The sequence below is a fragment of the Pagrus major genome, chromosome 11, assembly GCF_040436345.1.
Source record: "Pagrus major chromosome 11, Pma_NU_1.0".
NCBI classification, from domain to species: Eukaryota; Metazoa; Chordata; class Actinopteri; order Spariformes; family Sparidae; genus Pagrus; species Pagrus major.
This window is the reverse complement of record NC_133225.1, coordinates 14,788,371-14,812,839: the sequence shown is the minus strand read 5'-3', so window position 1 is coordinate 14,812,839 and position 24,469 is coordinate 14,788,371. Positions and strand designations below refer to the sequence as shown.

Below are 24,469 nucleotides of genomic sequence, written 5' to 3'. Positions count from 1 at the left end.
TGGCGCAGCTGGTCAGGAAGGCTGGTTGAAATAGCAGCTGTGGACTCGAGTCTTTATGACTTCGACTCAAGTCATTGTTTTGATGACCTGCAACTTGACTTGACAAAAAATAAATGACTTGCTTTAATAAAGTCATTTGTTTTTTGTTTAATTACATTTATTTTACTGAATATAATATGAAATTATAAAACAAACTCAGTTCATTGTCATATGTTTTGAACAGGTTAAATAAATTGTCAAATAATGCTATGAAATAGGTTTATAATACATTGTCTTTTCTCTTTATGAAGACCAGATACTGCAGTGTTTTGAGGGGTGACTCGACTTGACCTGACACAACTTGTGAGTTGACTTGCCCAGGAAAAAAATACTTGGGACTTGCTTGAGACTTGGGACCAAATGACTTGATTCACATGGCTGTTAAACAGACTTAGGTCTAGCGGTTTTACAGTTTGGGGGCAGGGTCCGCTCCAAAGCAAGATGAACCTGAGAGGTAGGAATCAATGATTGATCACTTGGGTAGGAGTTAATTACTAGGGTTTTTACATAATCTTTACTTTTAAAAAAAATACTGTGTTAATTCTCTAGTGAGTAGGAGAACTGTTAAGAAACAAAACATGGAAATGAAATACAAGTAGCTGGAAATGGTAGGCTAGTACTTGAGTAAATGTACTTAGATTCTCTCCACCGCTGCTTGCAGACATATGTTTGAATACTCTTAGTCTTGACAGCTGTGACAGTCAGGATGAACACAGTGTGTGTGTGTGTGTGTGTGTGTGTGTGTGTGTGTGTGTGTGTGTGTGCTGGAGTTTGACAGGAGATGGGCGTTGCCCGTCCAGCCAAATGCCAGTTGCTTTCGCCGACACGCCTCCGAGAGGAAGACTTCCTCTCAAGCAAACTTGGGAAATTAACCATCAGTAAAGTCCCGCCTACAACGCCCTCAAGCTCAGTTCTCATTCGCTCTGCCTCTGTCAATCAATCATATCCCAAGCGACGTCAGCAGCAGCGCCACACCGGGGCTGAGGAGTGGGTGACGAAGAGCTATCACCACCACCAGGAAAAAATACCAGGAGCGATAAAATGCACGGACTCCAAGGGTCCATTTGACTGTCAGGTTGACGTTTTCGCATTTTGACGGTTTGGTCCTGGCGAGGTCTGTTTGGAGAACACTAGCTGAATACAATGAAGGTCCTGTGTCAGGCCGAGCTTTCTGTGTTTTAGGCAGTTGGATGCAATTCCAGGGATGGCTAGCTGAGCTAACCTAGCTAGCTAACAATTAGCCTGCCCATTCTGGTCACTGGGTGCCTTGGTCTGCAAGAGGAAAACTGCCCCTGAGCGCATTTGTAATACAGCGGGATTGTTATTCGGATCGCAACACGGGTTATCGACCGTCGAGTGCTTGAGACAGTGTGCCAGCCTTGTGTGTTTGTTCGGTAGATGGACAGTTTGACGGGCGCTCATTGTCACTGCGCGGGCGTACAGTGTTGGTTTCGGGGCGGCTAGGCTTGTACTCGGCCGGGCAACCTGCGGAGGGATTGTACAAATGTGGCAGTGGCAGCCAGTTGTGTCCCGCTGTCTCTGGGACCGAAGTTGGTAGTTTGAAATAAATTTTTTTAAATTAAATTAATGAGTGTTAGGCTTACGGGCTAACCATCTTCGCGGGAAAGCGATTGGAAAGTGTTGGCACACTGAAAATCCATAAACTTGTCACATTAGCTTGGTTATAACGTAAGCAGCATTTAGCTTACAAGCTAGTCAGCGAGTTAACCAAAGTAATTGCAGCTCTTTTGGAGAGTGCATCAAATAAAATGGTTATTTACGCCGTGGGTAGCTGTCTAAGATGCTTGCGGACATGTTGCATTGTATTTTTCCTGTGATCGGCTGTCAGTCCCTGTAGCTTGAGGATTTACACGAGACTTTGACTAAGCTGTCAAATATTTGACACTTGACAGCAGTTTCACCAAGAAGGAAGGCCAGATTCTGCACCAAGCCTACCAAGCTCGATATAACTGGATATAACTTGTTGAAAACGGACTGAAAGGGTTTCATTTATTTGATACTTTGCGTGAGGTTTAGCCCGGCGTCCTTTGTCAGACGGGCTTTTTAGCTCATGCGGTGATGACTTTAGACTCCATGATGGCTTGTTGCCTGAGTGAGGAGGCGAAGGAGTCCAAACGAATCAACGCTGAGATCGAGAAACAACTCCGGCGAGACAAGAGGGATGCGAGAAGGGAGCTGAAGCTTCTTCTGCTGGGTAAGCCTGCATCATTTAAAAGCGTTCACAGACACTTCATCTCTACTCTGATGCACACACAAACCAGTCAGTGCCTAACCTCATTGATTTGACTGAACCGTAAAGGTTTGACATGCAAAACACTGCAGCCACAACTGCACACGCTGCATTAACCTGGTCACCGCAGGATTTGCCTATGATGTGATATGCAAATCAGAACTTAGATGTGGTTCAGGAATTTAAACAAGCTATATATTTATATTTATATTTATATTTATATATATATATATATATATATATATATATATATATATATATATATATATATCTTGCATCTCTTCTTTTACCTTCAAGGCTCATATATTTCCCTACAGCATTGACTGTCAGGTTGATGACAAGTTATATGACCACCCACAAGATGACAGAGACAGGAGATTGTCATCACTACATGATCTTAATCATTTAAGCAGCATGTAGCTGTTCTGATTTCAGGCTTCATTTGGTTGTGGCGAGCATTTGCTACAACTCACGAAACTCACAAGTTTTTTATAAGCAAATACAACAAAGTACCAGAAGTAGACACGTCGTCATCGCTGCGCTAGCGTCTTGCTGCAATGTCCACGCATTTCAATGCAAGCTGTCACTAGTTTTACTTTTCCTTATTGTGTAACATTACTCTTCGGGAAATCAGGAAGAACCTTTGCGGATCACAGCTGCTCCAAGAGTAGTGGTAAACTTCAACTTTGGTTAAAAAAAAACGGATTTCACATGCCTTTTACCTCCCTTGCCATGCAGAGAACCAAGATATTTGACTAAAGCCGATCAAGAAAGTTATGATTATTGTTGATCCTAATTGTAATTTTGACTGTCTATGGGTTACCTGCAGACCTAGTTGGCATTATGTTGCCAGGGGATTAATGAAATAATCTTGACTACCCACACATTTTTTTTTTGTTTGTTACTAATGTCACTGGTTTGTTATGATTAAACACAGTTCTCATTTGAACACACCATCACCATTTGAAATTTGGCAGATGGTCAGATTTTTTTCTCTATCATCCATTTGGACAATTGTTGTAACCAGTGTCTTCCATGTATAATCTGAATAATTTTAAGATCATCATTCATATAAATGAGGACACCATCTAACATCTTTGGTGCAACACCCTATTCTGTTGTCACTGTCAGCAGGCAACAGCATATACTCAATTGCCACTGCAGCAATGGCGAAGACGCCAGATGGCGAACATACAAATCACAGGATTTTCCTATAGGCGCACACCTATGGTAGAAAAAGAATTGTAACACAACCTTAATAGTCTGTTGCTGTATATAACTTTTCTGTTTAAGGTCATAGAAATCTACTTCGTTAGCCTCTGAATTTAATAGTGATATTTGTTTATTAGTAGCCAGTCAGGACTATAGGACTTACTCTGGATTATATATTAAGTATAAGTTTGGCCAGGTAACGCTTTTCATGACGAGCTGTCAACAGTTCCCTCTAATTAAAACCCTTACTGTAGTCGTCTTCTTCATTACTGTAGTTTTATCAGCCTGTAAAACATGACTTAAATAATTAAAAAGAGTTGGGTTTTAATTAAGGCTGCTGCAAGGGAGACAGCATTCTCTTGGTGTCTGGTCTAGAAAAGGGCTCGACTGAGGTGGCCCTCCCTGGAAAATAACTGTTCTCCAGAGAATAGACTGTGCCATTCAGACTAATTTTCACTTTTAAAGAGGAGTAGCAGAGCAATTGTGCATTTGATTTGATGTTGTGTTGATGGGGACAGCTATTCTTTTGCCTATTCTGCACCACAGTTATGTTTAGGGTTAGCTGCAAAACGGCATCACTAGAACTAGCAGGGATTCAGTATCATGCTATAAGGACATTTAAGCATCTCCATGGTTTGTCGTCTCATGTGACTGAACCCTTTCTGGTTTTAAAGATGCACCCACTCACAGCTGCAACAACTTCCAACATTGAACAGAACAGTAGTTTATAAGAAACAACAGTTTTTTGTCCCTGTTCTTGCACAGTTAGTGTTTATGATATGTCGAATCACTGTCAGAACGTCAGGGGAGCTTTACATTCTTTGCAGATAGATCCATATAGAAACTGTATTCACAAAAACATTTTAAATTTGGATTTCAATGGAACAATTACTAGTCGGGGTGGTGGGATGGGACAGGAAGACATCTCCATAATTGGCCATCAACCCCATTTTAGATTTAGCCACTTCCTGCACATTAAATGACTCAGAAGGTGGTTAAAGTAATCTAGCAAGATGATGAAAAGGTGTCAATCCTTCTGTCTGTCATACCTGATCTTACTCCTTTTAATTTCAAATACATCAGTAAGCGGTTTGTGGAAGCTGTAATGAACCAGCTGTACACTGAAATTCTCCCATTCAAAAAGTCACTAAGAAGGCGGCTTCAGTGATTTCTTGACGTATGTTAATACAGAATGTACAACGAGCTGTCCTAGCTTTAATGTGATTCTAATCAGCTCTGTATGGTATCTGTGAGTGAGAGAGCATTAAACTGTATGGGTGGGGAAGTGGTGTGAATGAGAGCCCGTCAGGACGAGCAAAACTTTATTCATAAATGCATTTTGCGTCTGTGAGTTTTTAAACCTTTGTGCAATTTAAAAGTGAGCTGCATAGTTTTGTTTTTTTACTATATATCTTTACATATTTTGTAACAATTATATTTTTTAGGTTTAGGTCAAAGTCTGTCTTCTGTGTTTTACCTACAGTACAGGGCAACTTTTTCCTGAGGGACAAGAAGAGTAAAGTAGAATGTGGAAACTGCCAAAGTGCATTATTTTTTAGCTATTACCAAGCAGCTTCAGGTGCATTACCATGACCCTCTGGTCTGTAGTGTGGGGGGATAACCAAGATGGATGCAGTCAGACACATATGTTGGGTTATGGCCCAATCCCAGTACACCCCTTGCCCCTACCACTTTGCAAAAAAAAGCACCTAGGGTGTCCCAGTTCTTGTTGGGATAGAGTGGCAGGGCAACCAGTTATAGCTACATGGCCCTCCAGTTGGAGTTTTTTCAGAGGCACTGTTCAAATCTTTTCGATGTGTTATTGTCCTTTTCTTTATCACAACAGCATAAAATAATCGCTACTACTCTAGTTTGCTCATGTCAGGGTAACTAGCCAGCTAGCTAACATTACAATTTTGTTGCTCAGTTTTGTTTGTCCCTTTTAATGGGATATGAAAACTGAAATGTAACTTCAGTCCAGCAGTGAAACTAATGAAGCTGTGTTGTTTGTTTGCTTTTTATGACTTTGTTGATAGAATGAAGTTGTGAACAAATTGCTTTTCTGTCTCCATCAGCGAAATGGCAAATGGCATTGTGATAATACCAGGATTGCCACAGTAATGCAAGAGAAATCACCACAGCTGAAGACGACATATTGGAAATGTCTGATCACGTTTGTAAATGCCATTAACAATAACTGATTACATATGACGGTCATTAAGGGGTGTCCCATTTCATAGGGGGAACTTTCAACCACTGCTCCTTGTAACTCTGTTCTGAGGGGCGAGGGGTCACTCGAAAACAAGGGGCAGGGGTAAAAACTAGAAATGGGATTTGCGTTATTGTACAGACTTTTTTTTTTATCAAACCCCATGTGTAAAGTTTAAATGAGGCATTTGAATAGAGGACTGTTATACTGCTGCAGCCAGACTGATACCTGATTTCTGAAGCCACTACTAATATTGATATTTAAAAATAAAACGGATCAGATTGAGATTTATCATTGGGCTCTAGATACCATTACACATTTGGCTGCTGAATGAGTCAAAGTACCTTATGAATGTTGATAACCAGCAGTTTCAAGGTCACCAAGACCACAGTTATTGTATGATAAACCAGATATATCTACACTAAGCTTAGCTATGTAACTAATACAACAGAGATATCAAACTACTGGAGTCTGTTGATAGTTTGGTGTAATATGACGTCTCAGTGTCACTGAAGCACTTCTCTACTTATAAATGGCCTTGCTTGTGAGTTCATGGCTGGCAACACACAAAAGGCATCTGTTGGTTTAGTTGGTCCCCATATTGCCACACATTGATTAGAAATATAAAAGTGTTGTTGGCGGAGGAGAAACGTATTGTTATTGTCCTGCTTTTCCTGCTCACAGATGAGATGCTGGGATGGTGGTGACTCATCGAAAGAGATTGATTTGGAAGAGATCCCTTCTCTGTCCAAGCAACCCAAATTATTATTTTTTTTATGAAAATGCTCAAGTACAAATTGCAGGAGCCATTTTTGTTTCAGCTGGTGGTGGGAGTCTGCTGTCACATTATTTAAGCTTGTGTGTAAAGGATCTAAGCACTATCCAGCTACAATGTGAGTTATAGTGCACTCTGGTTGTCTCACTTCATTTGGAACCTATTATGGACTTCTTTGATCCTTTTATAGACCTTTACGCCTACTGTAGCTTTTTATTATGTTTTTGGCTGCATATATATCATGTCTTCAATCTTTTGTCTAGAATGGCTTGTGACTTCTTAATTTCAGTGTTGGATTTCATATTTTTGTCACTGATTTGGGGGGAAAAATAACAATCTTAAATGCAGTTGTGTTGATTTGCTTGCTGATGTTGCTGGTAGAGCAGAAACATTGCAGCTGTAACCAAATATTTCAGTTTTCAGCTGGAAATATTCAACCTTCACACTGCTGACTCACAATTGTTGACTACTCTGTTTTTAATTGCATATAAGGCTCAAAATCTATTATTTAAATGCTTATAGTTGTCTGAAATGCTTATCTGCGACCTACAAGCAGCATTGTTGGTTTCATCTAACGTTTGGAGCGGAGGCAATTATTCCAGCTGTTTATCAGCAACAGACTGGCTTTCCTCAGTAGTGTGGTTAGCTAGGGTCAAAGGAGTGCTGTGCCGCCTGCTCTGTAGCTAATGAAAGTCACAAGTAAGTAAATGTGTATAGCCGGAGCCCAGGGAGCTGCAGTTACAACACCAGTTGGTGAGCTTTCCTCAGTAAATAGGATCTTTTTTGTTTTTTCAAAATGTGGAAATGACTGTTTATTAGTGCAACTGTCTCAAACTGCTGAGGTTGATTTTAACGTTGGTGTCTTACCTAATTAAAGCACATTAGAGTATACAGGGGATCTCTGATAAGTGAAGTTCCTGTGATATGATAATGGTCTGTAACATGCTTTCGTTTCCCCTTGATCTTGAATTTGATAAGTTTCTATGAAAAGCACTCTTTTCTGGTTATGACTATAGAGTTTCATGTTCTTGTGAAAATATCTCATCATTCTACACAGTGACACAGGAGTGAGTCCTAAAAGCTGGAAATGAATGAGCACTTTTGCCCTTCCGGCCCGGTTTCCTTATCTTGAAGTCGGTGGGTTTTTTGAATGGGTCTCGTGTTACATGCATGAAATATAAGGTCTGTGGGTAACACAGGCTTGAGAGAGTCTCACGTTTTGTTCTACGACATAAAATCTGTCAGTTAATACAACACGTGTGAATTATAACGTGTTTACATGTTACTTGCTAACAAGTGGCTAAATGAGACTCCAGAGGTTGTTGGGGACATTAAACGTCATCACTCCAAACACAGAGACTCATCTACTCACTAGTCCGTCTTTACAGGTGAACTTAAGTGACAAACTATTCTAACTGAAACTTTCGAACTCGTAGATTGATCAATTTATAGTCACGTGTGTATACTATAGTGTAGAAAGATGCTTAGTTGGGATGTTGAAGTCATCGGTCCACGATGTCAAGTTTTTACTTCTGGCGATTGCATTTGTGCTTCAAAAATCATTAAATTGTTGTTCAGATTATCTTGCTGAACATAGTAAGTATCATAAACTTGCGTTTGCCACAGAGCTTATTTTCTGCAGTAGTCCAAAATCCAACTGAGAAATCCAATAGGCTTTTCTTTCCGATGTAACCAGGGTGATGCTAATTTCTGGGTTAGCCTACAAACGTAAGTCATCCCTGCCACTCTCTGTTATAACAAGGACTGTAATTATGACTGGAGGATGGTGTAATAACGTCACATGAACGTCTCTTGTTATAATGAAAGTAAAAAGATGGTGTTAGATAAAGAACAGTTGATGTTACGTATTGTGACAGTGTGCAAACAGTGACTCATGACAGTGAGTTTCATTTTTCCAGTGTGGACCCACTGTTGACTGAAGGTTAAGTTTGTCACATGAATGAAGAAACCTGTAAAACTTGTACTGATGTACTCTACACAAATGTGTTTCTTCTTCTCCAAAGGACAAAGCATGCAAATCAGGACCATTTAAATCACCTTTTTTCTTCCATCAGTTTGTGTAATACATAATACAAATACATGTACAAAATTACAATATCTTAGTTTAAAATGATCCTGAGTCAAGTATTTTCCAAGCTAAATAAAATGTGGTGCAGTCCCTCCCTCTTCCACACTAAGTCTCAAATTTTTCCTCAAAAACATACAATGCTGACCATTGTATGTGTGTAAGTTTCTTTTTCAAATTAATTTTTATATCTTGACATTTAATAGCCTTTGATTAGGTTATTCAGTGCTTTCAGGAAGCTGTGGGCCACCAGAAAAATGCAGAGTTTTGAGCAGAGCATCATACAGCCCATGCTAATGTCAGAAAAAAATAAACGTAGAAAGTGAGCCATATCACCCACCATATATTTCAGTGTTCCCCATAAGTTAACAAGACTCTGGCGGCCTGCCATAGTCTAATTTGCTGCGCCATGGTCTCATATTGATCTAGACATGATTTTCACCTCTAATATTAGCGCTGAAGATCTCTAGTGTTTCGCATCCTTGCTTTGGCAAAGCGTCTCCCACTCCCAGTCAGTCTACAGCCCAGCCCCCTTCTGTGCTCAAACACGCATGCTCACACACACATACTCCGGTTCGAGGCCCGCAAATTACGCCGCCTCCCCCTCGTGTCAAAGCTGTGTCAACAACTTCAGTGAGGTGAAACTAGCTATATCTTTTGGTCATGGAAAGAAAAAAACATAATACAGACTTAGAGGAACAGCTGTCAGGTAAACTTGTGGTCTCTAACAGTAATGTTAAGTTGATGTGCTTGTAGTCAATCTGTTTGTCTGTCTTGTTAACCTAGCCGGGCAGCACATACCCTCTATCTTCCTGTCTATGTTTTATTTACCAGCCACTTGCAGCGCTGTTCTGTGACTCTGTGCCTGAAAAACGTGAGACAACTCGCGTTATTTATTACGTTTGATAAATGCCAACTTGGAAAGATAGCCCTGTGTGTGGACACCAGTTCACATACGCTTGCACGAAATGAACGTCGTGTTTCCAGCAGCAACCTAAACCACACAGACCAGACGATATACAGTTAAGATGGCCCTGATAATTTTAAAACAAGACAATGATTATCTGGTCTCTCAGTCAAGGTTTAGTTACAGGTCAGGACTAGTAAGCTACAAGATTAAAAGCAATAGATTGATATTGATTATTGACTATAGCTCACTTGTGCTAACATTGTATAGCCAGAACTGTGTAGTAGAGTAAATTGTGATGACTGGACTAATCACCAGGCAGCAGAGCCAAAGCTTAGTGTTATATTTGAGAACACAAGTGGTGTGCCTGTAAGCGATGTGGTAGAGACTCTGCAAAATTCTTTATTATATCCCTTTTCCACTGGATAAAAATCCCACTTAAACCCACTAAGATCAGGCTTTTGTGTGCAATGGGAGTGTGTAAACTCGCCATTTACACCCGGGTCAATTGACTCTGCAGTAGACACAGGTTTTTATCACCTCGGCTCGGCTTTAATGTAAACGCAAGTCCTGGGTGAACATGTTAAATTCTGCTGAGCGAAGTGATGACACGTTATCAACATCCGGTGGTGGCGCGTAAATAAGGAAGGAATTTGGGATGCGGTCTATCAAGGACGTTTTATTACTGGACCCAGCGTTACAGTGGTGTTTTGAAGGCAAAAAAGCTTCCTGGCTATGAAAATACCTGGATTGCTGACCGAGCCGGCTAACTTCCGGTTAATCACTCGGCTAACTTGAAGGGGGATAAAATAATTTTAGCGTGCGGCTGTTCATTTCGCGAAGGTTGCACCACTCAAAATATATTTATCCACCGTTGTACAGACACTTCTTTCACAATGGGTCTATTGTTCTTTTCTCTTCTGTTACAACTCTTTTCGCTGCATTTATGATGTGAAATGTGATGTCAGTGACGTACAATGTAACGCTTCAGATACACAGCACAGACGGGCTGCCTTGCCTGGGAAGTGGGAATGGGTTCAATAGGCGATTTCTAGCGGTTGACCCGCGCTTAAAACATGTTTGTTTAGTGCAGATACCAATAAACGTGACCTCATCATGATTCTAAGTTTTATCTGTGAAAATAAAATGAATGATGCAAAAGTGATCATCCCCACTAATCGTGAATCATATTGCAATCATAATATCTGTCAAAATAATAGCAGTATAATTATTTTTACCATGCCATGCAACCCTAATCACGTACATGGAAGAAAAGTTTTTCTGTGATCAGTGTCAAAAGAACGCTAATGTCAGGTAAAACCATTACATATACTGTATATTCATTTTTAGAGAGAAGGTGTTGATGCATGACTCAGCAGCCATTCTATGTATAGTACAGAGAACCACACCTGAAAACTTAAAGCTCCCATGCAATAGTTTTGTCATACACCCTTTTGTAGTCACAGCATGTCTGGGTATTAAAGGATAATTTCACCCACATAGGAAAATTCAGTCATTATCTTCTCACCCCCATACCGATGGAAAGTTGGGTGAACTTTCTTAATCCACAAAACATTTCTGGAGCTTCACAGCAAAACAGCGTTGCCACATTCTCCTATACAACTGAAATAGATGGAGACTTGTTTTAAAATGTAAAAAAAATAACCAAAATAAAACCTCAGAAATGCTCCATACAGCTCTTCCAGTGCATTCCGAGTCTCCCAAAGGCCCTGAGATCCCAAATTGATTTGAAAAGACGTTATTCACACCTTGACAAACGCTCAAGCTCATGAACCCACTTCAAATGGGGTGCGCTTTTAACACTTTTAGCTCAGCAGCTTCAATTGCATTTTCAGCTTTAAAAAAATGGCGTTAGTAATGTCTTTTTCAAATCAATTTTGGATCCCCCCCCCCCCCCCCCCCCCACACAGTCCCCATCTAGTTCAGTTGTTTAGGAGAATGCTGCTGTGAAGCTCCAGAAATGTTTTTTTGAGTTTTCTGGATTTAGTTTTTTTTACTGGTGAATGGCAGAAAAAGAGGGGACCCAGCATTGGCTATGAGCCGGATTCAAATCCACAACATCAGAAGGACATTCTGTACACCTGAATGAATGAATGAAGGCTGCAGGCAGTACAGGATATTTACCTGAACTCATAATTGAAATGGGAGTCAGTATATACTGTATATATGCACACACACTGAGCACACACTTCATCTGTCAATGTGCACACCGCTCAAACAGGTCGGTAGTATCTGGGTTAATGAGTGTTTGTTTTTTGGCAACACCCAAGGATGTCTCATGCATGGAGCCTACGTACACCTATTATAGTTTCACTTAGTAAGTCCCACTGGAAGCCAAGCAGATAAGCCCTGTGTTAGCGATATTTATTTGGATCCCTGTTAGCTGCTGCCAAGGTAACGGCAGGCATGGCAGGGTTTTGTAGAAATAACAAAATTGCAGACCATACAGATGCAGAATACCCACACGCAAATATGATAAAATGACCCAAAAGAGACTTGTGTGAGAGTGTGTATATGTATAGGAGCATTGTGGGCCATCAGGCCACCCTGTGGTATCCCAGCCGTCCACAAAGGCACCGTAGCAGAGCTCAAGGCAGAGTTGGCAGATGCCTTCCTGTATCCTTACTCCCACAACTGTATGTCTAACAGCACAGACTGACTCTCAGCCAGGGTTCATAATGCTAATCATCACCCACGTGAGCTGATTTCCCAGAAATCTCAAATTGCTAGACTCATACGGCCTGGCCTGGTACTCTGGTGTGACTGTGCCAACTAACTGCTTGTTAGTTCAGCCAAATACATTTTTGTTTTATGTTCAAAAAGTTTTCTATCCACCATGAAAGTCACATGCACTTTTAATTCAATTCAGTTTAGCAGTAAATTGTGTCAGAACAGATCAAAACCTGTCAACCAGCTATCAATGGGATACTGAATACATTTTCATTACACAGGCATTTCTTGATCCAATGTGACTTGTGTGGCACCTAATTTCCTGTCAACAGGAGAGACATTGTTTCTATTGTTCATGATTGGGATAATAAGTCTTTTACATTTGCTTTACCCTACATTTTTGGCTTTGCTGCTTTTCACGGTGACATTTAATTTATTGTAAATATTTTTAGGGTTTTTGTTCTCATCAAGGCATATACACTGATCAGCCACAACCTTAAAATCACTGACGGGGGATGTGGATAACAATGATCCTGTTACAATGCAATGTTCTGCTGGGAATCCGTGGGTTTTGGCATTCATGTGGATGGCTCTTGACACACACCACCCATCCAAACACCATTGTGGACCAACTATGCCCCCTCATTGCCATGGCAGTGCCCCCCCTGCAGGACTATGCGCCCTGACACACCATGAAAACTGCTCAGGAACAGCTTGAGAAACACGACAAAGAGCCCAAGGTGTTGACCAGGCCTTCAAATTCCCCAGATCTGATCGAGCATCTGTGGGACGTGCTAGAACAAGTCTGATCCATGGAGGCCCCACCCCCCAATATACAGGACCCAAAGGATCCATAACAAACATCCCAATGCCAAACACCACAGGACACCCCCAGAGGTCTTATGACCGTGCCTCAACAGGTCAGAGCGGTTTTGGCTGCACAAGGGGAACCTGCACAAAATTAAGTAGGTGTCTTTAATGCTGTGGCTGATCAGTGTACAAGTACACCTACCTAGAACTAATGCAGCCCGGTGGAACAGTCTTGGAATAAATTCAGGAAGGTTATAATCTTATTTTATAGATTTATTAAGCTGTTTTAGAGCGTTATGCTAATTTTGAGCCTGTAATGTGTGCTGCTGTTGGATTGCATTGTATTTAGATGTATATTTTAGGGATGCTCCGATCAGGGTTTTTTGCCCCCGATACGAGTCCGAGTCCTTTGATTTTTGAGTATCTGCCGATACCGAGTCCCGATCCGATACTCTTATAATACATTTAAAAAATTAAAAAGATCGAAGAAAACTATCCAAGGTGTCCCTTATTTTTTATTATATTTTACCACCCCTCGATATCCCAAATTTACATATCTGACAGTTTGCAACTGCATCGTTCTCGTCACTCACTTTAAAATACTTCCACACAGCAGACATGGTGCGCCACAACTCGCCACTCCGCTTCAAAACAAACTGGCGTGCTGGTCTTCTGCGCATGCGCATGTCGTAAACGGTGGTAGTAAATACTCATTTTATTTTTTTTATTTTGAATCACCAATAGCCCATATATCAACAATCTAATACAAATAATGACTAAATAAATATATATAAAACCGATCTCTGATCGGGTCGTAACGTCCGAGTCCCGATCGAGTCTTCAGTGGCGTGATCGGCCCCGATTTCCGAGTCACGTGATCGGATCGGTACAACCCTAGTATATTTGCCCACCCCATTTATATCAACAGGTGTACCATGTTGTGAAAAGTACCATAGACAAACATATGAAGGAAATCTGCTCATGGCAGGATTTACTTACATTTGTATTTATTAACATTACAGAATTCAAAATCTTGAACTAATTTTAATGCCCTCGCCTAATGTCATTGCCAGCCATAATGGAGCCTGTGATCCTTCATTGCTCTGATGTATAAAAGGACTTGTTAGTCCACTTTGCGTATGTGTGATAGAAGTATACCTGTACAGGATCAGCCATCCCTTCAATTTTTTGTCAGAGTCTTACGTATGCAGTCCTAAGCCTCTGTGCCTGGTAGATGAAAAATTGAGTTTCACAGTGTGGTACGAAGGCAAGACAGGTAGGTGTTCGCAATTCTGTACTGTTTGTCTGGCGGCTCTGTTGGTTGAGCAAACTGATGTTGACACGCCCCAAGTTTCAGCAGTTATGTGGCAGTCGGGCCTGTGAAAGACTGCCCAGTGCTTCTCATGTCACCACCTGTCTGACTTGTTATTACGGATCCGTGTCGCCCCCATTAACACCGTCTCGCATCACTTAATGTCCTGGTTCATGTCTGAGGAGACTGATGTTTTTTATTGTCAAGAATGAAATAAAAATATAACTTCTACAGTTATAGACAGTTATAAAAGACAGAATTGTGGCTTGTTTCAGTTTGACTTTCAACCTAAAGACCTGATCTTAAAAGCGTATGAATTAATTACAAGTTGTAGCACTTGCTTGATCAGTTTAGTGCCTGTGTGTGTGCATACGGAAATCAAACAGGTCTGGATACCTCAAAAAACAAAAAGCTCTTTTGTATCTTTACACAGCAACACATCAGCAGTGGGCAAGATCCCAGCTAAGTCTTGGACTAGGAAGAAGGAAGCTAAAGAGGGTGCACAGTTAGTTGAGGGATTGCAAACTGCAAATCCTGCCTCCAGTTGGAACTGCTGCAGTTCCAGCACAACTAACATTTTGATTAAATGGGAACCAAAATAGAGAAAATTATTATATTGACATCAAAGTCCTTTTAGAAGGAAAAATATGCCAGGAATTTCTCTGAACTGGAAAAGAGATCCTGCACTGCAATTTCTTTCTCATTCTTTCAGTCAGCAGAGATCTAGATGTGTTCATACCGTCCACTTCAAACTTCCCTATGCAGTACAGGACAAACTCAAGTCATTCAAACTGTCTTTGAAGTGAGTAGATTAAGATATATCTGCACATACCGTGACATGGACGGTTAGTTTGAGGAATGGTCTGGTCTGGTTGGTCCCTGGTGCCCACTAGTCCATCTGCTGCATTTTGAACTAGGAGATGGCTGTGTTTTTTTCCCTTCTAAATGAGATATGTCTAACATATGTACCAGAAAGAGGCAGGGTATTTTATAGTTGAAGAATAAATGTGTCATTTTTCAACAGGCTCATACCAGAATTTGCTCAGGTGTGTTGTTCTGCTTCTGCAACTCATGCTGCAAATTATTGTAAACAAACAACACATTTCTCAGCTTGATTCTGCGTGTGAAGTAGTTTGTAATCACAGTAATGTTTCTACTGTTGTTAAATTGCAGTGCACAGATGGGACAAAATTACAGGAGCACCTCACAGTGTAATGCTGTACAGGAACTCCAGGCAATATAAAGCATTCTAATACAACAGAACAGCAGTGTTAAAATATAATAAAAAATTCAATATTTGTGAAAAAATGTAACATAAAATTGAAGATTGATTCTATTTCAGGTAGTGCTGAAGCATTTGGTTTCTAGTTGATCATTAGACAATAATTTGATTATTGTTTGTCATTTATTTAAAGTAAAAATCCCGAAAGTTCAATGTTTTCATCTTCTCAAATGTGAATAGTTGGTGGTTTCCTTTCCTTCCTTACTTTTTCTATTATTGTAAACCTAATACCTATAGAGTTTTTGACCAATTTATCAATGATAAATTGATTAAGAAAAATAATCATCAAAAGTAACCAATAATTAAAATAAGTTATGGTTGCAGTTGTATTTAAAAGCAGTATATTGTAAGGATTTTGCTTTTATCACGTTCACTCATTTTATAGATTTATGGCGTACAGTATTGATGATTAAGTGTTAATATCTCTGTCAGTCAGTTTTGGCTGATAATATCTGCAGTACTACTGTAGCAGAAATGATTTTATAAAACACAGTGCATCGTTACTCTCCACAGCTTTTTTCCCCCAATTCCTTTCTGATGAAGGCTCATGTTTTCCACCTATTACTAATTTCTTTTTCTTTTATTTGTCCCATGTGGTCTTGTCTCTGCTGCCTTGTAGCTATACATATAACCAGTGGGAGGAGGATTGGGAGGCGGAGTGGTTCCATCTATCTCATGAAAGGGAACAGTGACATGGGAAATGGATATGAAACAATTTTTATCTGTCTCACACACACACACTCTCTCTCAAGCAAGGAGGAGTTACTGTACCCATAGCAGCTGTACACTTTACCATCTGCCAATATGGCAGTCCAAGTATTATTGTGACGCTGCCAGTCCATGCTCAGACAGTAAAGTTTGGCAAGTAGTGTTTTTTAGTCTGAAGATGCTGGAGTCAGTCAGCTTTTTGATGAAATTGTTTCAAGAACTGAGTAGTGAGAGGGATTTAAAAGTGCCTTAAGTGCATTTGTGTTTCCACCCCATCTCCATAACCACAAAGATTAGGCAAATTAGACGATGGATTAGCAATTGCGTTGTTGCATATTTAGGGCATTTACATTGTGTTTTGTGACTCACTGTTTTGCGGGTCTGATGATTAAATCAAGGAGACCAGTAGTAGTGGAAATGATTCTTGAAAATACTAAACACAAAAGACTTGTTTACTCTTATGCAAGGATCTGTTGATTTTTTTCTCACTGCATTTTTCTGTTTTAATGACTTGTCTAATTGCATTGAATGCAGACAAATGAAAGGTTAAAGGAAATTTAACCAAGAAACATAACAAATGCACATGCTTCCGTACAGGTTAGGAAGAGTCATTAAATGTTTTGAGTATGAAAATTATGTGAATCATATTTTTTGGTCTTGTAGTCACCAGATCTGAGGCCAGTTGTACACTCATCAGAATTTTTGAATAGAGGTAAGAAAGCAAGTTCAAGGGTCTTGGAGAATCTACGCAGAAGACCTAACACCTGGCCTAACACCTTACTCAGACACGTTAATTTGTGTGTTTCAGTCTCCCTTCCCTTACTGACTCTCTTGTGCATTTAAAATCTCAAGTGTAAGTACAGAATTATTAAAAGCAAAATTACTCATTAAACAGAATTGCCCCATTTGTATTATATTTCATTTATAATATTTGGTTGTTTTATCAAACATAAGAAGCACTAAAATGTTCCAGTTGGTCGAAGTGGAGCTAATTTAAACTATTTTAGACTGTTGGGTGTAGCAGTCCTGAAACTTTTGATTGTTAAACCAGTGATGCTCAGTATGACAAAGTTGGCCCAAGAGTTCCAGGCATTAAACCCAGAAATATGCTCCTACGTTCAAAATGCACATTAAGTTCCTAAAAATGTTCTTGGAGGAGTTTCTGGGGGCCACTAGACAGTCATTCAGTCATTCAGTTCCTGTACAGTCAGCAAGCCTTCAGCAAAGGCTTTTCCAACACTGAGCTGAAGTGGACATCGCTTCCTGTTTGATGTGCTTGAGGAAGTTTTAAGGAATCATTTACTTGGAGCGCCCTTCTCTTTCACTCTGTCACACTTTGCACCTCCTTCCTTTCCCTCTCGTCTCCTCAACTCTCTTTTGTTCTTTCCCTTTCAGCGTGGATGCCAAACTCTGCTTCAAGCTATTACTTTTCATGTAAACCATCGCTGAAATGTCTGTCCTGGCCTCCAGCTGGCCCGACCAAATGAAATGGATCTGTTTCAAAGATTTTTTAACTGTTCTTTGTAGTTAATGGTTATTTAGCAGAATGACTAATACCCAGTGCATGATGCAGGCAGTGTGACACGGTTCTGCGCTGGTTAACAGTCATGGCTATGTGATTGTTGGGCTTCTCTTCACCCTGCCCCCTCCAGCTTTGCTGTTTTGAGGATTTCAAAATTGCTCAAGGTCTCTGGTAAGCCTGTCGGGTCTCTGCTACCTGATGTTGTGAAGTGGATTTGTCTAACATGACTTTGGCTACTTGTCATATGCTTTTTACATGCTTTTTGATTTGTAATTGGGTTTATTAACTTTATATTATCATGATAGTTGTTTTAAGAGCTGCAGCAAAGGATCATTTTCATTGTTCTGCTTCAATGGCTTATATGTACGATATATGGGGTGACAGCTCAGTCTGTGGGGACTTGGCTTGGGAACTGGAAGTTGGCTAGTTCAAGTCCAACATGTACCACAGTACTGAGTGTGGACTGGTAGCTGGAGAGGTGCCAGTTAGGGTTGGGTGATTCATGCCAGCATTCCCCGCTTTGGCTCTGAAATCCTGGTGCCAGTTGGTGGCTGGGTATTGAACTACGATACTTTAATGGCACCAACCAAATTGCCTCGAAAAAGCAAGAGTATCGAAAAATGTCTTGTCATTTGATACAGTTTTTCAATATCTAAGGAGTTCATCTCATCAGTGTCAGTGAACCAGTAAGCATGCAGCATGCTTGCTTTGCCAAGATCTAATAGCACTGGTCATTGGTTGTCTCAAGGCATGCAGGAAAAACACTGTTCCACCCAGAGACGGGGCTTCACACGTCTATGTGCAATGTAATCTTTTGTTAAAACGGATTCCATAAAATTATTATGAAAAAAATATATAATTCAAGAACATGCTGGGCAATATGTACGATATACATGTCGTTTTCGTGATACGAGACTATATTTTGTCTTAGATTTTTTCGCACAGTCCTAGGGGGGAGTTGTTGTGTGTTGCCTCCCCCGATAGATTGATAGAAGATCGATGACTGTAATATCTCTGCAACTGCATGTCTATGGCTCCTGTGTGTGCTGTGTGACTTTCCCACTTGGGGATTAGTAAAGAAACTTTTTTTTTTCTTATTAAATGTGATAATAACATAGTAAAAATGCTCCATCATCAATATTATACCTTCATTTTCCATCATCATCATTATTATTACAGCCTTCATGGTAGAATTTTTTGCAGGCCTGATTCATCAGACTGCATTTGTTATCATTAGTACATATCAAACTGGCAGTTGAATATAAATGTGAATATATATATTTTAGAGTTCATAAATTCAGATAGAAAGTTTAAGTACCCTATAGGAGGAGAGCTATGCTGATGCAATTTAAAATCGGTGTCCATTAATGGCTTCTATAACTTTATAATTCCCATAGGTTAAGAGTAGAGTACTGGCCGAGGACACTATGGGATCACAAAAAGGCACGTTAAAGTTGCATGTCTGACTGGGCTCTGTGGAGACGTACCAAAGCCTATCAGCTGGGCATATCAGCTGGTGTTTCTGCCATGTATTTATGAGTCCAGCACAGGAGTTGCCATGGGAACTAGCATTACCCCTCAGGAGTAGCTCCAGTGAACGTACAGCAGCTTGTCCGTGAGAAATGCTTCTGCTGGGTTTTCCAGTTGGGCAGGAGAACAATGGGATCTGTTGACTTAAGCTGATCATGCTGAGAGACATGCCCCTCTCCTCTGGTTGTGTGTCTTTGGAAAATTCAAAATACACATGAATACACTCTATTAACCAACAAAGCTGATATACCCATTTCATGTCCACATTTTTCTGCTCATCAGTTTTAAACTTGTTAGTATGTACTCAGCAACAACCAGTAAAGAAAAGGAAAACAGGGACATGTTCTCATTTATTTTCCTTTTATTACTCCTTCACATCCCAGTAACACCCCCCCTTCTGTTCAGCTCTTTAGTCAATGAGAAAATGAACTCTGGTGCTGTGTCTTGACAATTGCTATTTATGTCCCTTTCTCAAAGACATAGTCTGTCTGAAGGGGAAACTCCGATGTTGCCTGACCTGCTTTCCACAGTGAAAGATCCTGTCTGGTTAGAGGGCACTCCTTCACTGTACACTCAACTCTGCTCTTCAGTCAGTGACAGTCAAACTTGACTCTCATCATCATCCTTGGAAGACATTTCAGCGTCGCCTTGGGAATACCAGCTGTACTTTATAACACAAAGCACATTCCATCATTGAATCAGTCCCTACAGTTCTCTTAGACAATGTGGCTGTAAACATGATCAGTGTGGGTTTTTTTCCCCCAATTTGGTATCTCAAATTCCCGATGTGCACTGGTAAGTCCCTCTGTTGGTCCAAGGAGGCTGTAGAAAACCATACAGTATGTCCCCTTGAATACACACAGTGTTGCATCCCTTTTTTGGCCACACTAACATTGTGACTGTATGGATGGCAAACCCAGCCAGTCCGCCTTTTGGATGGATTGCTGTGTACATTTTGTACATATGTTCATGGTGCCCAGAGGATGATTTCTAATGACTTTTGTCCATGTTTTGGGCGTACAATACGTGTAGCCTCTCAGAGCCACTAGCATTGTCGTAGACTTGTTTCTCAGTGTGGAGCATCAGTAGTTGGGTCAAGCATGCACAACTACTCATGTTAGATACTGTGCTAAAACCAAAATTATTGTCTGTATACATGGACATGTTCACACATGTTTCAGCTGTGTTTTTTGGTCATCCATCTCATAAAGAACAAATATGCTTCTGTTTAAATCAATCCAGCTGTCTGCACAGGTTGCTGAAGTGCTCGTCTTTTACTCGTGCAATACATCCGTAAACACAACCTGGAGTGTATTTTCATGCTTTTCTTCTGTTTTTACACATGTTACTTCAATGATTGTGTGTAGGGCTCTGAGCACTGCCAAAAAAGATAGTGACCTACAGCTCAATACTGTGCCTGAACGCATCCTGTGTAGACACAGACGGAGCATTGAGGCTGCTGCTGTTCTGCTGATGCTATGCTTCCTGTGTAGAGTAAGACAAAGTTAAAGTGTAAGACAAAATTTACACTGTGAGCATGATCACAGCTATGTGGATGCAGCGTGTAGTGTGTGGTACTTTTAGCAAGAATTAACTCATCATTGGCATGAAATGTGTTCAGAAACTACATATTTTATCTTTAGGCTAAAGTCTACTCACCTCTGGAAGCAGTATATTGATGCTTATCTTGTTCTTACAAGGGAGGAAAAACGAAAGGCGTGTTCATCACTCTTGTGCTCTTTTTTATTTTGCAAGTTTTATTCCATAATTATGGCACAGTAGACGTTTTATTTTGACATTTATATCAAGATTGTGTTAAATGTCCATAACAAAACACCAAACAGCTGGTTACAGTTTGTCATATATGAATTAAATATTGGGTGTTCAATCATTGCAATTTGGAAATCTCTAGATTAATCCATGATGAAAATAATTGTCAGTTGCAGCACAGGTTGAGATCAGAGGAACAAAGACAAGAGTGAAAGGTAGAGACCAGAGTACACGTGTAGCTGAAACTGCGGTGACTCAGACTTGAATGTTGGGAGAAATGAGATGGAGAGATGAGTGGTGGAGAGCTGGAGCAGGGTTGTAGAGGAAGAAAATAGGTGGTGGAATGGGGGTGGAAGAGGAGGATTGCTCTGGAGAGAGAGCTGCATGGTGAAACTGGAGGTTAATTTTGGGTTTACCCGCTACCTGCCTCATCTTTTGAATGCTCCTCTTTGGTTGATAACCACAGTGTAAGAAACGCTGATGTTTTCATCTTGACTCTTGCGTCACATCACCAAGCCTAGAGAAGTCCTTTACTCACTGAATATGTCTATATACACAGAACCTGCTAGAATAGCTGGTGTATAAAAGGGAACTGTGGGGTTCTGCGTATTTCTTTCTTTGCATGTGCAAGCAAGTTTCCTTCTCAATGACTTGGTCTTTCTGTGTGTTTATGCACATGTGCATATGCATGGTCACTGTGATACAAAATTGGAGGAGTGAACTCAGTTTACCCGAGCTGAGGTGAGCCGTGCAGCCATCATGTGGTTACTCTGGGCTGCTCCACTTAGCCAGACTGTCAGTGGAGCCTCTGCAGTAACCACGGCCAAAACAATGATTACATTGCATTGTTACATTTCACATCTCAGAACACTTGAACCAAGATGACAAGAGACAATGGCTAGACCACGATTAAGCCCAGAAACATTTGTCCATGTGTATTTTTGACTTTGTTTAAATTCTTATCAAGACTCAGAGTTCAAAGTTATGTAAATCTTATGTGTTTGAATACACATACAGAGTTTGGGGAGATTTTGACTGTTTTAATGGAATGATAAGGTCATTTAACAATAAAGAAGTATTTCACCACTAGAAAGATCGCCCTTGCATAAAATTGGGCTGGCTATGCAGAAGGAAGAGACAAATATTTTTGAAATTGGTGCTACATGACAACATGAAAACTACAACAGCCAGAATGCACTGCAACCGACCAACAAACACTCCCGCTCATCGATGACGTACTGTGAGTTGGGCAGTGCTTGGAAACAAGAAACAGTATGACAGCCAGCTGGTAACGAATGATATCATATTACAGCTCAACAATACACTAAAATATGTTTTTGAAGACATTTTAGGTGACAAATAGACAATGGACAGGATTAGGGTTCATATTTCATCAGCACTGCCTTGTTTTACGGTTTGATTGGAGTTTTTTGTACCTCCATTTTCAGCACAGAAACAATAAGACAGCCACTTCCAGTTCACGATCGTTTCTCTATTGCAGCTACAGTACAGTACAATACAGTTCAGTCAGTTCAGCTAAAACAGAGGGACTGAGTTGGCATTGAGGTCTTGACCACTGCCGGGGGGGCATGATGGTGCTGATTCCTTCACAGCCCTGTGTATCAGCAGCAGGGTGTAGGTGGACAGACGGGGTCAGTCTGTTGCAAAGATTGACCACTTTATTACCACAGAAATTTGAGTTGTATAAAAGAGCTTAAACTTGTCAGAGTTAGAGTTTTGTGTTATTGTGCCTATACTTTATGGTTTAGTTTGCTTTTAGAGCAGCAGAAATGCATTTGCTGACGACATTAATGTGAAAGAACTACCGTATTATACTGTCAATTGTACTTGGATGGATGGATTGCAGCTTGTAATCAGTTGTTGTAGTGGTAGTGACCCATTTTTCAAACAAATGTTTGAATTAATTACTGTCATACTTGTATGGACATGTACTTATACTACTGTTTATTTCTATCACTGTTTGCTTTATTTAGCAGTTTTCACATTACACCCTTTAATATTACATCCTATTTATCAACACACAAGAACTATCACCACGTCTGATTTTATTTTCGTATTTTCTTTCCAGTTGTAGGTAATCACTGTAGGATACTATAATTTTCTTCTTGTCCGCAGCTGGATCTCTTCACACCATCAGCAATCTTATGTATCCACATTTTTCAGTTCTTGTCTAACCTCCTGTATCATCTTGTTTTCCTTTAAGGCACTGGAGAGAGTGGAAAGAGCACCTTCATCAAGCAGATGAGAATAATCCATGGGTCAGGCTACACAGATGAGGATAAGAAGGGCTTCACCAAACTGGTCTACCAGAACATCTTCACCTCAATGCAGTCCATGATCCGTGCCACTGAGACCCTCAAAATCCCGTTCAAGTATGAACAGAACAAGGTGCGTACCAGAATAAACATATTGTTGTTATTGCAGTGCATATCAATGACCAAATACTAAGTATTTATAACATTATAAATAACAAAATCATACCTATAAATGTTGTCTTTTTTTCCAATTGTCGCTTATTTGTAATGTAATGTTAAAAATCAAAAACTTTAGATTTGACTGACGTGTAGTGTATTCTACAAGTTAGGGACTTAGTCAGAAATGAACTTGGCAGAACTGGTGAGGCAAGCAGCTCAGGACTACATTAGCCTCTACTAGGGCTGGGCGATTAATTGAATTTTAATTTCGATTTCGATTTTGGCTTCCCTCGATCATGAAAACAAGATAATCGTAATAAAACGATCATTCTGCCGCACGCCGTGTCTTGTGTGGTAAATGCAGCGAACCCTTCCATCTCCACCTGTGCACTCCGCTCCGCCCCGCCCCCGCCTGAACAGTTTCGCTTTCAGCCACGCCGGTGCGTGTTTGGAAAAAACGTGTAGAAGAAGACGGTAGAAGATGGCAGAAAGGAGCCTTTGGTCGGGAAGAAAGATAAAGCGAATTCTGTGGTGTGGAAACACTTCGGTTTCGAGGAGTCTGACTCGGAACAAACGAAGATATTGTGCAAGATAGGCATATCCACCCGGCTCCCGCAGGCATGAAGAAATAACGGATGCCGTCACATACATGATGCCAAAGACATGTGCCCTATCACCACCGTTAGCGAGCCGGGGTTCAATAAACTGATTAACACATTGGACAAGCGGTAGTCAGTGTTACCATCACGTCACCATTTCAGCAGAATTGCGCTGCCCTTTATGACGAATGTCGCGGAAAAGTTGCAAGAGAAGTGTCAACAGCATTATATTTTGCCACCACAACGGACCTATGTTTTTTTATTTTTACATTACATATTATTTAATTCATTTTATTAAAATATTTTTCTTATTTATTTGCATTTTTCAGTT

At 40.4% G+C, this 24,469-nt stretch overlaps 1 protein-coding gene across 2 annotated transcripts in view; it reads left to right on the top strand.

The window, feature by feature from the left end:
- Positions 1–1,051: 1,051 nt before the first annotated feature.
- Positions 1,052–24,469, top strand: part of LOC141004440 (guanine nucleotide-binding protein G(q) subunit alpha) — a 42,998-nt gene continuing 19,580 nt past the window's right edge. For both annotated transcript variants that reach the window (XM_073475925.1, XM_073475927.1), the window contains exons 1-2: positions 1,052–2,254; positions 23,329–23,513. In XM_073475925.1, the coding sequence (XP_073332026.1) occupies positions 2,119–2,254; positions 23,329–23,513 (321 nt within the window). In that variant the 5' untranslated portion in view covers positions 1,052–2,118. The remainder of the gene's footprint in view (positions 2,255–23,328; positions 23,514–24,469) is intronic.